The 16,222-nt window shown below is 43.8% G+C and overlaps 1 protein-coding gene across 1 annotated transcript; it reads right to left on the reverse strand.

Annotated features, from left to right (window-relative positions):
* Positions 1 to 382: 382 nt before the first annotated feature.
* On the reverse strand, positions 383 to 15,301 carry LOC112892447 (long chain acyl-CoA synthetase 4-like). Its single transcript, XM_025959608.1, has 20 exons — positions 15,077 to 15,301; positions 8,315 to 8,553; positions 7,051 to 7,114; positions 6,870 to 6,959; positions 6,598 to 6,654; positions 6,385 to 6,433; positions 5,905 to 5,981; positions 5,167 to 5,206; positions 4,987 to 5,081; positions 4,272 to 4,439; positions 4,072 to 4,182; positions 3,900 to 3,987; positions 3,212 to 3,278; positions 2,983 to 3,058; positions 2,790 to 2,907; positions 2,006 to 2,251; positions 1,658 to 1,797; positions 1,366 to 1,548; positions 1,152 to 1,271; positions 383 to 867 (listed from the first exon to the last, which is right to left on the reverse strand). Exons 1-20 carry the CDS (start codon positions 15,299 to 15,301, stop codon positions 832 to 834), a joined length of 2,289 nt encoding a protein of 762 aa, XP_025815393.1. The 3' UTR covers positions 383 to 831.
* Positions 15,302 to 16,222: the final 921 nt, after the last annotated feature.

The following is a 16,222-nucleotide window of genomic DNA, read 5'->3' on the forward strand; positions in this document are numbered from 1 at the left end:
ACTAGACTTCGCTCCCATCACTATCCATATTTGGACACCAATTAAAAATATTAAATATAATCTAATTACAAAATTCATTACATAAATGGAGACTAATTCGTAAAACGAATCCATTAAACCTAATTAAACCTAATTAGCCCATGATGTTATACCACAACAAACATGTACTGGATTAACTAGGCTTAATAGATTTGTCTAGTGTATTAATCTTCGTTTATACAATTAGTTTTACATCATATTTAGTACCTCTAATTAGCATCCAAATATCCAATGTAACCCGAACTAAAAATAATATAACCCGAACTAAAAATTAAATCTCTGGATCCAAACCCCTCACTTCTTATAAAGAACACTACAACAGGCATGGACACCACTCGGTTCATTGATTGCAACAGAGACCGGCAGATATATTAACGGAGGACAAGAGGCATGTCAAGATTCTTACAGGTCACACTCAAAACGGAAAACGTATTCCTGGATCTCAACAGAAGTCGAGATTCTAGAGGCGGCACAAGTCAAGGGTGCGATTCAAGAATACAATACTTGAAAGTTCGCCCCGACATGTAACTATTTTGGCTAAAGTGGCGCTTTCAGAGTCCAAGCGATTTTGAAACGGTCTGTAGCACTGCATGCTGGTGATGGTGACATTGCCCGCTTGCTGTATATATGGCAAATTATAATTCCTGAAAGCTGATGCATGATTCTGGCATCCAACCTACCAACATATACACATCAAAAGAGAACATTTATTTCTCCGTTTGGTACTTCTATCAGCTCCTTCAGCGTTGGGAGTCTTCATCTCCGGATGTTGTTCTATACGACATGTTGAGCTCACTTGGCACTTTTGTACATGTTGTCAATCACGCCCTGCAAAAATTGAAGGGTACTAACTCAGAAAAGCTGTGCCTTGTTTGAGTCCAAGACATCGCAACCCATAAACAAGCAAAAGAATTCTGATAGAATGGAACAGCAATAGCATCAAGGAGGATCCAAGCATCTACTATAATGCTTGCAGGCATAAAGATTGGCGCTATCTTGTTCATACAGCTTAAACTAATTCAAGGACAGTTCCACAAATGACACAAAGTCATACGGATGCAAGTAAACAAAATAAACTGGAGGTATTCTGACAATATTTCAATGAGCAGTACCTGGTAGTACTTGAGCAGCTGCGGCCGTTTCTTTTTGTATGTTGGAGTGATCAAGTCGCGATCCATATCAAAGGGCACTGGTTCGAGGTGTACATCTTTGATGAATTCAAAACCTTTGAGCTGTGGAAACAAGTAGAGTTATGGCATGAGCACCAGGATCGAGCAGACAAGAATTGCTAGAAAGAGCAAAACAAGAGAACAACCATATCCTCACCTTCTTCTCTTTTCCTATTCTTGACAGTTCTCCTAAAATGTATTCTTTTGCTTTTGGATTCTGGCACAAGGACTCAAAATCACCACTTATTCCATTTGCTGCAGCCCAACTCTCAAGAGCCTCCTTGTTGGGATTGACCACAGCAACAAGGAAGGATTCAAAGCTGTTCCCATATATCCATATCTGAAAAGTTGTTCAAACCAATCCAGTTCTCGTTACATTTTCATATGCAGAACAATGTCACAGAAAAAATTCAAAGACCATAGAAATTAAAAGGTTGAGCACTACATACCGAGTCTATAGCAGAAACAAGGCCATAAATATTCTCCAAATTTTCAACTGCCACGTATTCTCCCTGTGAGAGTTTGAATATATTCTTTTTGCGATCTATGATTTTCATACTTCCATCAGGTTGCCACTCACCAATGTCACCTGCAAGCATAATAGGTAAACGTGTCAGATCTCAGCTTCATTGAATTACAAAATAGAAACATTTTGGATCTGCTACATCACTGGAAGTCTGGAACCCTGAGTGAATTTTACGTGGAAATTGAACTAGAAATGCACACCTTAAAAATTGTGATCACTATGTCAAAACTTTACACGGCAACAGTATGGGCAATTAATGAGCAAAACGCACCAGTATGGAACCACCCATCAACCAAGACCTCCTTTGTAAGGTCTTCACGCTTGTAGTATCCTGCGAATAATGTTTTACCCTTGATGCAGATTTCTCCACGAGCTGTGCTCGCAAGTGCATCATAATCCATTTCTGGGACAGACTCCAGACGAACATCAATATTTGGCACCGGGGGACCAACAGTTCCTATCATGGACATCTGATTTGGCAACGAGACAAAAGATCCAGCACAAGTTTCCGTGAGACCTAAAAGGAAAGAAGATGAGTCAAGATATTCCAGTACAGACATAGGTTGAAAAGTCAAAATTCTGTTCACACCCTCAATAAAGCATCAGCTTGCACATATATGACCTAACAGGCTAAAAGACACATTAGACCCTCAATTTTCCCTGTTTGTGGTGAAAGCCCATTTTTCTCTATTTATGTTGAAAACCCATTCAAAACTAAGTGCATGTCATGCAAAAAAAGGGGGGGAAAACGTGGCAGATTCTTATTTATTGGGGGTTATCAACTACACAGATAATACAAGCCTGAAGCATTAGAGATGCTATGAACAGAAACCAGGGCATTCTACCAAGAAGCTAACTAAGCAGCCAACTATGAATTATAGTAACTTAATTTACACAGTTACACCAATTTCCATGCTTTAATGCTAGATCTAACTGGCACTACTACACTATAGAACCAGATGAACTACATCAGAAAAATGTCAGGAGCGAGGATGCAACTTGAACCCATCACAAGAGTAGGAATTTCTTGTTTTCACATCACAAAAGAAATGTACCGTATCCTTGTATGACGTGTGCGCACGTCACCACTCGCAAGTATTCTTCAACATGGGTAGCAAGTGGAGCAGCTCCAGATAAAATAACTCTAACATTGCCACCGAGACCCTCTTTCACCTGAAGATCAATAAGTTAAATTCAAAATGGCAAAATAATTCAGTCAAGAATCATTGGCTGCCAAATTTTAACTACCTTACTAAAAACTACTTTGTCACATATGGCGGCAGCTTCATCGTGCTTAGCTCCTCTCATCATTCTAAACTGCTTGCTGCAAAATACAATGTTCACTTAACGCTTGAACTTGTAAAAGGTAAGGTTAACTGCAGCTACAGGCACTTAGTAATTAAAGAAAAAAAAAATCCATCATATAGCACACTCAGAAGAAACATTGATTTTGGAACATTTAGGATAGTAAACTTACAATTTGTAAGCAAGATTGAATAGTGTACTCTTTATAAAACCGCCAGAGGAAATTTTAGCTTGTAGTCCTGAAAAATCAGGAAAATGTGAGAAGATTATACCCATGAACACTCAAACTTGCACACATAGTGGCAGTTTCAAAGCCTTTTCAACAGTGAAAGCAAACTGCTCCAATAGATTGACCATGAACTATACACCGGATTCACACAGATTCACACGTGAGCTTATATCAAAGACTAAAACAACCTCACCTATCAATTCTTCATAAGTAAGAGCAGAAATGAAAAATGCACATGCATAAATGGAACAGACTGATGGGGCAAACCTTAATCGAGTGATAGACATACAATCTACTGAGGTGAATAGTAGGTCAGGCCATCTGGCCAAATCTCAAGATTATTGATGGGGCAGATAAAGTTGAAAAAATATTCTAACAAAAAAAAGGTGAAAATTACACCATAAGCATCTATTAATAAGAACATTAGCACAGAACGGGTACTATAGCAAAGGAACATTATAGTGGATTTGTGGTAGTGAAAAAATTGACCTATCATAATCAATGCCCAAATGATCTGATTATAATTATGTGATACATATGTACTATTCTACTGCTCATAACCAAATTAGATATCACATCCACGAAAATTATTTATGAGACTGAGATACATATGTTTCAAGTAGCTCCTTACCAGAAAATATCCGATCAAGAACACGTGGGACAGCACACAAGATTGTTGGTTTCAGCACACCAATATCTTCAACTAGCAGCTTAACATCCTGTGACAAAGAAGTTAACAGTCAGTACAGGCCCAAAAGTAAAATGACAAAAAGGTATCCAGGTGAACACACTGTGATGCTTACCCCACGCCAGAATCCAATAGAGGCACCATGGAAAATAAACAGCTCCTCCACAACACGATCAAAGATGTGCGCAAGAGGAAGGTAAGACATGTAAACATCGCTTTCTGCCAGCTGAAATTCAAATATTTGTTGAAGATCTTAAAGGTTAGCCAGTGTGTGAGGTAAGGTTACATAATGCAAGAGCTTCCAGAGTATCTCACCTCCTCGTTTACACAGTTAAGTAGCCGATCCACACCTGCGATGAGACAAATAATGCTTTCATTGGATATCAATACTCCTTTTGGGTCACCAGTAGTTCCACTAGTATACATTATAGTGCATATATCTGTCTTCTCCTTGTCTGGAAGATCAAATTCTTGGTCAGCCGCCTGCAGATAGAGCACCACACATAAAAGTGAATAGTAATTAATGGCAACAATAGAAAGATCAGCCTAGTTAAATATTTTATATGAATTGTACAGTTAACACTTTTGTGTCTGCCACAGATAGGTCAGTGCAAGGTCATATCAACTAAACAGTAAGAGCAACATTTAACTTCAGATATTTTGTCAGCAATAATGTACTCCCTCCATTTCAAATGTAGGGCATGGTTTGACCAATGTGGTCACCAAAGATAAACTTCGGTCAAGGATTAAAAACTTTAAATCTCGGAATGCTCGTGCACCTTACAAAAACTTTAAATCTCGGAATGCTCGTGCACCATACAAAAATTTAATGGAGTATTATATGATCATGCACAACAAAAGCAGATTAAACTAATTTGCAATGATCAAAGTCTTCATTTTGATGTTCCATGAATGACTATATGTATTTGCTTATGCAGTTATTCACTCGCATGTGTGGAAATACAAATATTAGCAAAGCTGTAGATCAATAATATTAAAATGAATCTCACAAAGAGCTGGAGCATCTTACCAGGGACAGAAATTCATCCCATGAGTAGATTGACAGCCCATATTTGGAAGCTTCTTCCTTTTGTTCTTGAGTTACCTTGCCAAAACTCACAATCGCTGCAATAAAATTATATATTTAGTTCCATGGTAGAAACATTTTAGTTCTTGATGATGGGATCTATCTAGGATATATTGAACTTACTTTTCAAGAACTCATTTGACTTGGGTAAGGTCTTTAAGAGCTGCCCAAATTGAAAATATTCAGCATGCCATTAGAGACATTAAACATATGTATCGAAATATAAGACACATAATCATATCTGAAACACTTATCTCAAAATCTTGTCCCATAATGTAACAATAAAAAGGTCACGTTGAATAGGTTGAGTCTGTTACTCTTATATGTATTATAGGTATGGTTAGCTAGGGGCTTTTCTGCCATTTTGCTTTACCTTGTACATGCATAAATCTTGACTCGTGGATTGGATAAGGAACATTCCTAACAATCTAACATTGTATCAAGAGCCATGGAAACTCTAAGCCTAGTTCCCCCTCCTCTCCATAAGCTCATCCACTTCCACAATGCCACCAAGATAATAGCTAGGCTATAGAAAACTCATCAGATAAGAATTTTTTGGGCAATTTTTTTTCACTGTGTATAGATGATTTTGATTCTATTGATCCAGACAAGTGACAGAACTATTGAGAGATAAATGACAATAGACCTTCCTCAGGGATAAAGACAACTGATATAGCTCTTGTAGACTAATGAACTTATCTAAATATGTTTACAGAGACACTAACAAATTGGGGCCAACTTCATGTATTCATCACCCATCAAAGACAAGAATACCAAATTACGAGAAATTCCATGACAGGACACAGATAACATGAGACATTGCAAGCATATTAATTCTGCATGAAAGGTAAAGAACCATACCAGCTCAATTTTCTTTTCCTCAGCAAAAGCAATCTCGACTTCTGCATGGCATAGAATAAACTCTACAGCACCAGCTCCTACAAAAAGATTGTGTTTAATAGAAGACTAGCTGTATGCTCATATGTTCTCTAATGCTAGTAGATGCACAAGTGGTGGTAAGGGGGACATATTAGTATTTATATGATACTATTCACTTTCCTAGTTAATTCCATACATTATTGTTTCACATATAAACTAACAAGGACACCAAAAAACTTGTTAAAAAATATTCCGGAGGTGTTGCAAGGCTTAGTTCTTTATAAAGAAATAAGAATATACACACATAAGTATATCAATGCTTGTTCTCAAAAAGAAAGGAAAGAAGAATATGGTCCACCGATGCACAACAAAAATGCCTAGCAAGATGTATTACAAACAGAGCATGGTGGCCTCATTCATGAATAGCCAATGCTGAAGCTATGAAAATTGCAGAATATATACCGAGTGTGTCATATAATGGGACACAGTAGATTCCATGGGCATTGCAAGCCTGCAAACGATAAAGATTTTAAGGTGAATAAGTTGACAAGGGAAACTTACAAACACAGCATTTTGGAAGTTCAAAATACAAACTTAGTGGATCCAACTTTTCCCGGTTATAACCAAAAGATGAGAATGCACTGAATCAAAAGCTGCCAACAGAAAATATTTTACCTCCATCGTGATAATCCACTCAGGACAATTAACACCATAGATACCGCAACGACTACCCTGCAAAATCACCAAATCGAAATTTTTAGTCAGCAAAAGATGGCATGATTCTTTAATCAACAGTGCATCAAATTGAAGTGCCTTAGATGACCAAAAGTTCCCAGTGTTTAATTCTACTGGTTTTGCAAGGTGAGGTAAAAAATCAACATCTAATTCTCAGGTAAATTAGTATTTTAGTGAATAAACTAGCAGAACACTAAGAACAGTGACCAAACCTTTGCAAGTCCACAGCTCCTAATAGAGTTACCAATTTTGCTTGCAATGTCAAAAACCTCCCTGTATGTCTTCCAGACGTATGCGCCAGCCTATTATACGAGACAAACCATCTTTGAGCCAGCACCATATTGCTGGAGTCTTCAAGGGCAACAGAAGTTGTTCACAGAGTAATGCAGTTACCTTTCCATCAGCAATCTCACGGTGGCCAAGCATTCTGTTGTCTGGATACTTTTCCACTGCCATTCTATGTAAGGAGAGACAGTGTGAGACCCACAGATTGAAGAAATTTAGTATTTGGAGACAAAGAGACCACTGGATTCATTGGAATAAAGAAAAATTCACCACCAAATTTAAGAGTTGTACGGAAGGAAGTCAGAAGCCTAATATGCAAAGGGCTGACCTATCCTGTCAATTCCCTGGGCTAATTTATTATTTGTAATAGCTGTCAGAAGCAAGTCCGCAGGCTAGAATATAAAGGCCAACAGTACAGCACAAACCAAACAAGAGACCATTTGATGCACTGACCCATCACCCATCTGACATCAACATTACTACCCGAATGTTTAGCGACGCTACATGAAAATACAGATTCGTATTACACTTAAAATTGCTTCGTCAAAGTGTATGACATGATTGTATTGTCCGCCAGTTCTCCTGATTCAGAGAAGTTTGTTCGGATATATTTCCAAACTTGATTAACATTTTTGCAGGACGATAGATGAGATCACGAGACTGAACGAAACAATAGCGATGCCTACCGATCAACATCTAGGAGATCTTACCCATCAGGAACAGCTGTGAAGATCAGTAAAACGTTGCAACCAGGCCAAAGTGGCAAATCTGGCAGTAAAAACGGGCAGAAAAATGAAGCGTCCATGATTCGTTATCCTACTATGGAACAAAGTAGGACCGGATCCGAACAACTGAAAGCCTAAGAGAGTGATTGCTCCGACAACGGCCAAGCGAATCTGAACTATAACTAACTAGGATCTCAAAGCGTTCACAACAAAAGGTAGTATAGTAGGTGAGCACGGTAATAAATCTCATACAGAATTGGATTACTTTGTTTTTTCGGGGGGTTGAAAAGCAAAGGCAGCAGATAAAAATCAACTAATCCACTGCTCTATTTAATTCGGGGGTTTTCAAAAAATCAGACTAATCCCCATGCTGGCATAAACAAGCAACTAACCGAGAAAATTGATCATGTCGAAATCCCAGTCCTCCTAAAAGGGAACAGAAGCAAATAACAGAAAGGGGCATTCGTCACAGCTTCCGAATCTTCCTATGCAAGAGCACGAGCAGCACACACACATCTACCACACGAAGCTAAAAGAAGAAGAAAAATCCAAGCAAGCAATCTCCCGCCACCTCTCGCCTCATGGCTCGCTAGCGGAACAGCAAGCTCCATAAACCCTGCTCGCAGCACGCGCGAGAGAGAGCTCACCGGAAGATGTCGTAGCAGCTGTCCAGCCCGGGGACGGGGGGCGGGAACCCGTCACGGGCGAAGGCGCTCCGGTAGGTGGGCCCCACGGAGGGGCGGCCATCGGCGGCCGGGCGCCCCGGCTCGACCTCCACCACGTTCTGCATCTCCTGTTCTCCTCTCCTCGCCGCCGCTCGTGAATTCGCGGCAGCGTCTGCCTTGGACTTCGTTCGCAGTCGCAGCGAGTGGGGGGTGGGGGAGGGATTGAATTGCGAGACGCCAGCACAGCCGGGGGGTTAAAAAGGAAAGGCCGCTGGGAGTGGAGGAGAATTCGAGGACGGCGGCGACGCTGGCCCCACCTGCCATGGGCCAACGGAGCATCGGGTGGGTGTGGTTGGGTGACCTAGGCGTTGGACCAGCGATCTGGACTTTCTTCCGTGTCAAGCCAACGAGGTCACTCGTTCCGTGACACGTCCATCCGCATGGGAATGCTGCGATTTTTGTGGTAGGGAAACATTGCTGTCGTGAGCTCTTCTGTTTGAGCAACCAACCGGGAGAATTTTAGATTGTGTTTGGCAGGGAAGTCAACTTAAATGAAATGACTCCATTCCAATTTCTAAGAATGGAAGTGCTCCGTTCTACGTTTGATAAGCAGAACGGATGAAAGCATCTAGACTACTAAATTGTGTTTTGTTAATTAATGACAACCGTAAGTGGACTAACTGCTTCATTGAGATTCATGAGAGTAGGATGGTCTATGAATGAATAGTTGAAAAGGAGCAAATGGCGCAACGATGTAAGAAGAGACTCAAAAACAGCTCAAGGCAAAGTTATAACATAGGGATTTTATTTTTGCCGGTCCAAAGAAGAGTAGAGAAGAACTCGACCGGATTTTTTAGGCTAGATAGCCGTACTATTAAGAGGGGTCGATGTTCGTTTGCTCGAAAATTTGCTAAGTGGTTTATGATCGAGTCTTTGCATTGCATACCTTGAGAAACATGGCACATGAGAGAAAAGAGGCATACATAACGAGGTTGCTTACAGTGGACAGTCCGGTTTGTCTCTAGCATCTGAGACAGAAAGTTTCGTCCAACCGGACTGTTCAGTCCTGTATGGTGGACTGTCCGGTTAGGCTGTAACGGCTAGTTCTGACCACGCCGTTTTTGCAACAGTTGACTGTTGGGGGAGCTGGCGGACTGTCCGCAAATGTCGCAAAAAAATCCACCAACTCCTCCAAACGGCTAGTTTGTGTTGGTAGGCTATATATACTCACCCCTTGGCTGCACGAGAGCTCTCTTGGCACTTGAGAAAGACACTAGAACATCTTTGAGCTCTCATTCACTCATCTCTCACTCACCATTGCTTAGTGATTGTATTCTTGTGAGTTGGAGAGTGTTTAGTGCATTGCATCAAAGAGGTGGATCATTGAGGCACTAGTGGGATTCCAAGCACGCGTCCTTAGCTTGTTACTTTTGGAGGTTGCCGCCTCTTAGACGGCTTGGAGATCGTGTGGGCCACCGAACAATTAAAAGGAGATTGTGAAGGTGCCGTGGCCAAGTTTGTGAGAGGTTGAGCTCGCCTCGCCGGAGCGGTGAAGAGCATCTTAGTGGAATCGAGATTTGGAGAGGTTCTTTGATCGATTGGCTCAAAGACTAAGTGAAGACTTGGTAGAGGAGCAATCGAGTTCATTGAATCCACCTCAACGTGGATTAGAGGTGACCGGCAAGTCATCGACACCACGGGATAAATTGTTGTGTCCTGAGTATTGTTTCTTACCTTGCAATTCTTTGCCGCATCTACTCTTGTGCAAGTTTACATTCCTAGATCTAGCTTTGCTTGATCATCCTAGATTGCAAACCCAACTTAGCTCAACTTAGACTAGAAATTTAATTCTATTGTTGTTTTAACTAAATTCCCCCTAAGTGCTTTGTTTTTTAGTTAAAACCGTCTATTCACCCCCCTCTAGCCGGTGTCCTTGATCCTACAACGGAGCCACTCTATTTTTTATTTGGTTGAAGAGTGCGCTAGAGTAGAACCATTCTATTCAGTGTTTGGTTGGAGAGCCAGCTTAGGTGTGACGCCCTGAAAATTTACCAAATTAAATCACGCACTAGAGTGCCTCGTTTAAAAGCCATTCGTCGTCAAAATCCTAGCCCTAACCCTCTCTGACCGACACCGGACTTGACCGTTGTCCCGTCCCGCACCGCTTGGCGGTTTGGTGACCACGCGCGACTGCCATCCTGCGAGCAACGCCGACGCGGCCCCTTTTCCCCTCGCACATTGTGCAATTGTCGCGCTCGTGGCCGACCGGACACGGTCGACGCCGCGAATCCCGCTGGCACGCGTCGTTCTTTTCCTTTCTTCTCTTTTCCTATTTTCTTTTCCTTTCCATTCTTTTTTTTCCTTTTTCCTATTTCCCCTCTCCCCTTTTCTTTTTCTCCTCCTCTTCTTTTCTTTTCCTCCTTCATCCTCCTCCCTGTTTCCCCCTCCTCCCTCTGCCACTCGGCCGCGCGCTTGCCGTGGCCGCGCGCACGCGCTCGCCCCGCGTGCCGCGTCAACTGCCGCCGCCGCTCGTCGACAGGACGGCCGCGACGTCGCGCCGCCCGCCGCTGGCACCTAGCTGCTGCCCCACGTGCACGCGCCGAGGCGTGCGCCGCCCCGACCCCTCCCCCCTGCGCGCGCCCGCTGTGCCTCCTGCCGCTGACGCCCGCTCTCGCCGTTCGCGCAGCACAGCGCCCGCACGCGTGCCGAACCGTCGCGTCGCTCCGGCCTTGCCGCCTGCGCCGCCGCTCCGCGACACGGGCGCCATTAAGGCGCTCCGCACCGCTCGTCGGCCTCCTCACCGGCCACCACCGCCCACCGCCTCGGCCACCTATAAAAGGGGCCGAGGAGCACCACCGGCACCCCCACAAACCGCAGCGCCGTTTAGCCTCTCACCTCCTTGCCCCCACCACCGCCACCACGAACGCCATCACCGGCCGCCGCCCCCCCACCGCGGTCCCGCCTCCTCGCTGCGTCCCAAGCCGAGGTGAGTAGGGGAACACGACCCCCTCGCCTCCCTCCTCTTTTCTCCCCCGCCCCGACTGCCGCCAGGCCCCGGGCCGGCCAGGATTCCCACCGCCGGCGCCCCATCCCCTCTCCTCTGTTTCCCGTGGGGGGGGGAGGAGGAAGAAGGTGGTCATTTACCACAAAACCCCCTGGCCTCCCCCTTGTTCCCAAAAGAAACCCCCTTGTGCCACATTTCACTGCAGGCCCTCCTGTTTTTAACTATTCAGGAAAAACTAAAACCCCGTCTCATAAACTTAATTTTAATTAGGTCCCTACACCTTTCTAGTATACCCCAAGTACCCCCAGGAGTTATAACCAAGCACCGCTACCTCTAAAACATTTACGAACAGGTCCCTGACTCCTTGATTAACCCCTAGACTTTTACAGAACCTATCATTTTATGCGCCAAACAATCTCCGATCGACCCGAAACTTTACCACGCCCTTTCTAGTATAGTTCTAGCTATACCATTAAGAAACCACCTAAAAATATTACCCCTACCTCCGTAACTAAGTTATTTCCGATTCGAGCCCAACAATAAAAGCTTTTAGTTCTCTCGCTTGATTGTATACCTGTTTGTTTGCGTCGTAGGACACGGAGTGAACGAAGAAGTTCCCGACTGCGACCAAGCAACCGAGGACCAGTTCTGCGACCCCGAACCCGAGGGACAGTGCTTCGATCAGGACCTCCCGCAAGGACTTGACGATGGCAAGTTCAATCCCGCCCTTTGATGCATATTTTTGTCCTAGTTTTTATAAACACAACCCCGTGGCCTGTTTTATAAAATTGCATAGTTTTGCGTGCTGAAAACATGGTAGGATAGCCACCCTTACTTGTGATAACCATACCTTGACCACCTGGTTTTGCAAAGAAAGTGTGTGTGCGTGTGGGAAGGGATAAAATGTGGTTTTGAAAGACAAGTTAGACGGGATGGATGGCATTTCTGTGTGAATTGCCGTTGGTGTGCTCGTACCTGTGTGGTTGAGCGAGGAAGGGAGATATCCATCTTGTCACCCCTAAGGACCGAGTTGATGTGTCGTCTCACCTAGCTTCCTGTCGTGCAAACCACTTGACCGTTGTATGGGTAACGGCTTAGCCTAACCCCACTAGTTAGTCTGATAGCCATCAGGAGAGCTGGGAGCAACGGGTGATCAAGGAGACGGGATAAGCTCTGTGTGACTTATGCCCCGGTTAAACCTCGGTAATAGGTCGAATGACCCCTTGATAGATCCCGTGGTGGCTAGCTAGGCCTAGCTATGATGGGTAAGGGCTTTGATGGGATCTGCACCGGCACTAAGGTGTTCGTGCTGTGGTACCCCACCTGTGGGTAAAGTTGCACACCTCTGCAGAGATAAAAATCTATTCGAATAGCCGTGCCCACGGTATTGGGCAAGTTACGGTGTGGTCACATAACTAGTGTTTCTCTCTGGGAATGGTTGGGCTGGTGTGAGTTGTTTGGAAAATATCCGGCAGTCGTGCCGTGTGCTACGGTGGACGGGAAGTCCGGTAGCAGTTTAATACTTGGACCCTGTGTGGATCAACATCGCGTGCTCCTTGGTACTCGAAAACTTGTTTTGAAATTTTTTAAAAACGAACCTTTGCATATAAGCGAGTTTTCCGCAAATAAACCCTAACCTTACCCTTGGACTGTCCTGTGCATTGATTTCTGTTATAACCCCCTCCGTGGGTGTGATTGGACTTGCTGAGTACGTTTGTACTCACCCCATTCTTACCTTTACAGTTGAAGATCCAGACTACATCCCCGAAGACGTCGAGTAGGGTACCGTCCTGCACCCAGTCTTGCCTGTGGTCCGGGCCACCGTTGAAGTTCCGCATGGCGCAAGACTCTGATGACCCTCTTTTCGTAGCTAGTGTAGTAGTGTGGGTTTTAGTTGTAATCCTCGCGATAGTGGCGCTTCATTGCCCATTACCGCGCAGAGCTGTACGGTGATGTACCATCTGATGTAATAAAAGTGTTATCAGCCTCTTGGGACTGATAAAACATCACTTTTAAGTCTTCCCTGATGGGGGACGCTTCATTAGGGTGTGAGGGGAATGCCCTATCACGCGCGTGGAACGGAAGCGCTCGCGTCCGGTCGGTTTGAACAGCAGTCTGGTTCCGCATATTAGGGGAATATTCGCATCTTTCGCCTCCCGGAGCCACTCCTCTCTTTCTCGATTACAAACAAACACGCAGAAAAAGGAGCGGAGCGGCTCCATTCCGATTCACTCTCCAACCAGACACACCCTTAAGTAGAAAGCGAAACTGGGAGAAGCAATTTACCTTGTACACTAGTACGTCAAAGTTGTTCCGTTTCCTTTCTTAAAGAAAGTTGCTCTATTTCAAAAAAAAAGTACGTTAAAGTTGCAATTCAATCTCGTCGTAAAGAAATCCACAATTTAGCCATCTAGGTTTTGCCTTTTAGAGCAAATTCGATATAGCTTATTTGTACTTATAATGATTGTATAGCAACAGGCTCTTGGGGAGGCAGAGCCAAAGGAGCCGCTGAAGGCTGGTACACATTGTTCAGCTGTTGCTTCAATTAGGAAGTAGGAACTGGAGCCAATGGAAGATGAAGCTAAGAATGGCTAGGTGAAAATGAACCAGTACAATCTAATGGTGAAAATTCGGTGGTGATGTAGTTCAACATGGCTCGAGCTTTAAAGGTTATAGTGGCCCTCTTTTGCATAGTTTCATCACAGATCTTCTCTTTGGCCCCGTTTGGAACCTTAAAATTAAATTCCATCTAATAATCATAATTTAAACATAAATCTATTAGAGGTTGTTTAGATCATCCCATTTTAGAGGAATTGAAATCTACTTAATAAACTAGGCTATTTGGCTTAGAATATACAAGTCTATCCTAAATTCATAGGATGAAAAATGGAAATTGATTTTATACACCACTAAGCTATGTTTCTATTCCGTAACTTATAGCACGCTCTTTGGCTCATTCTTATATATTAGAAATATAGCGCATAAGTATCTTTCTTATATGACCAACAATAGTATACAAATATATTTTATATATAATCATATTAGCTTAATAGATTTTATGTCTAAATTATGATTATTAGAATGGAATTCAATTTCAAGGTTCCAAACGGGGCTGGAGTTGCTGTGTGTGTTTTTTGGAAAAAGTTGCCTATAAATTATTTTCCACGCCTCATATAGGGTTTGAAAAACAAGCATGGAAATATATATGTTGTAACGAACCAAACACTACGTAACTGCGTATTTTTATAAATCAACCACTGCATCTTCACTACATTCTACGAACGAAGCTGCAATTCAATAGAAAGGCAAACAGGCGGCATCGAAGAAAAAGCACGGATCAATTGGTATTTTTTTAATTTATTACATTTACCAAAGAAAATAAAACGCAATGACTATTCAGGTTGTTTACATTAAGCTGTAATTTAAGTTCAAGACATGTAAAATATAGGTGTGAACCACGATAAAAAAAATTACCAACTATTCTACTTTGTTCTTTTCTGAACCCAGCATGGAGGTGGCACATCTGTGGGCTCGTCTTCAAACTCAAACAAGTAGGTTTTGCAGTAGAGGTGGCCGCCCAAACCCGGAATCTCTCCGTCCGCATCAAAATCTGCCCTGCCGAAAGCCTGCAGCTCAGCCCCGTACCAGGTTCCGCAGTTCCTTCCGCAAAACGGACCCCTCCGCCGTGGCCACCACGCTCGCCACGCTCCCGCTGTCGATGCAGAACTGCGGAACGCTACCCCAGGCCAGGATGACGCCATGGGGTACGAGACCCGCAGCATGGCGTCCCCGCCTCCGGCACAGGGCCCCCGCTTGCCCTCCGGGATCCGATCGGCCTCCACGGCCAGCTCGAAGATCGGGGAACGCACGTCCGCGAGCGCGACGCCTGGTGGATCCAGCCCCTGGGCCTCGACCAGCCGGATGAACAGCCGGGGCTCTGGGTCGTCGGAGCGTGCAGCCGCCATGAAGAGGGCTTGGGTGATGAATACCGTGGCAAATCAGAGAAGGATGCAGCAGAAATGCTCCATGATGGTTAGCTCGGCTGAGCTGTGGGAGGCTCCCGCTCCCGCTCCCGCGGCCTGCGCCGCCAGCGGGCGGTACTCGGCAGCTCCATCCATCCGCGCTCGGATCGTACGTGTGGTCTGTGGCACAAGGAGGCACATCGCTAGGTTAATTACGGCGAAGAGAAGAAAATAAACGCAAAGATGGGACTGCTATATGCTTATTATTAGGAGTAGATTAGATCGATCCTACTACTATCTATGCCAATACTATATGCGGAGAGTTTAGTTGACGGCCGGTTCCCGAAAAGATAAGAGAACGCACGCGCGTTTCCCGGCCGGCCTCTTTGTGCAGGGGTCACGTAAGTCAGCTGGAAAAGACTGGGATTGGCTCAAGGAAGGACAAAGTCAGCTGGCTGCTACCGTCCTACGCATGCATGCCGTGCCTGCACTAGTACATTCTACTTCTACGGATTGATTGATTCCAGTTCAGTTTCACATGAAACAATTTATTTCTGCAGGCAAACTTGTACATCTCTCCAAATTAAGTTCGTACTTAGAGCATCTTCGGCAGTTTCTCAATAAATATCTTATAATAAGATAGTATTAGAATGTTCCAATACCATTTTTATAGATTGTTGGAAAAGATGCTTTCATAGTTCCCCAATAACCTCATCAAGAGCCAAAATTCTCCCTTCATTTAGGGAAGTTGCGATAAAATATTGAAACAACCCAATAATTATTGGGAAAGGGAGAGAATTTAGAGAACTGTTCGAGTACATTTTCTTCCCAATATTATTAGGTTATTAGAGAAAAGGAGACTGCTGGAGATTCTCTTAGATCGCGGAAATCAATTTCAAAGCGTTGAGCATTCTTTAAAGTGCA

The sequence above is a fragment of the Panicum hallii genome, chromosome 5 (genome assembly GCF_002211085.1).
Source record: "Panicum hallii strain FIL2 chromosome 5, PHallii_v3.1, whole genome shotgun sequence".
In the NCBI taxonomy this organism is placed as follows: Eukaryota; Viridiplantae; Streptophyta; class Magnoliopsida; order Poales; family Poaceae; genus Panicum; species Panicum hallii.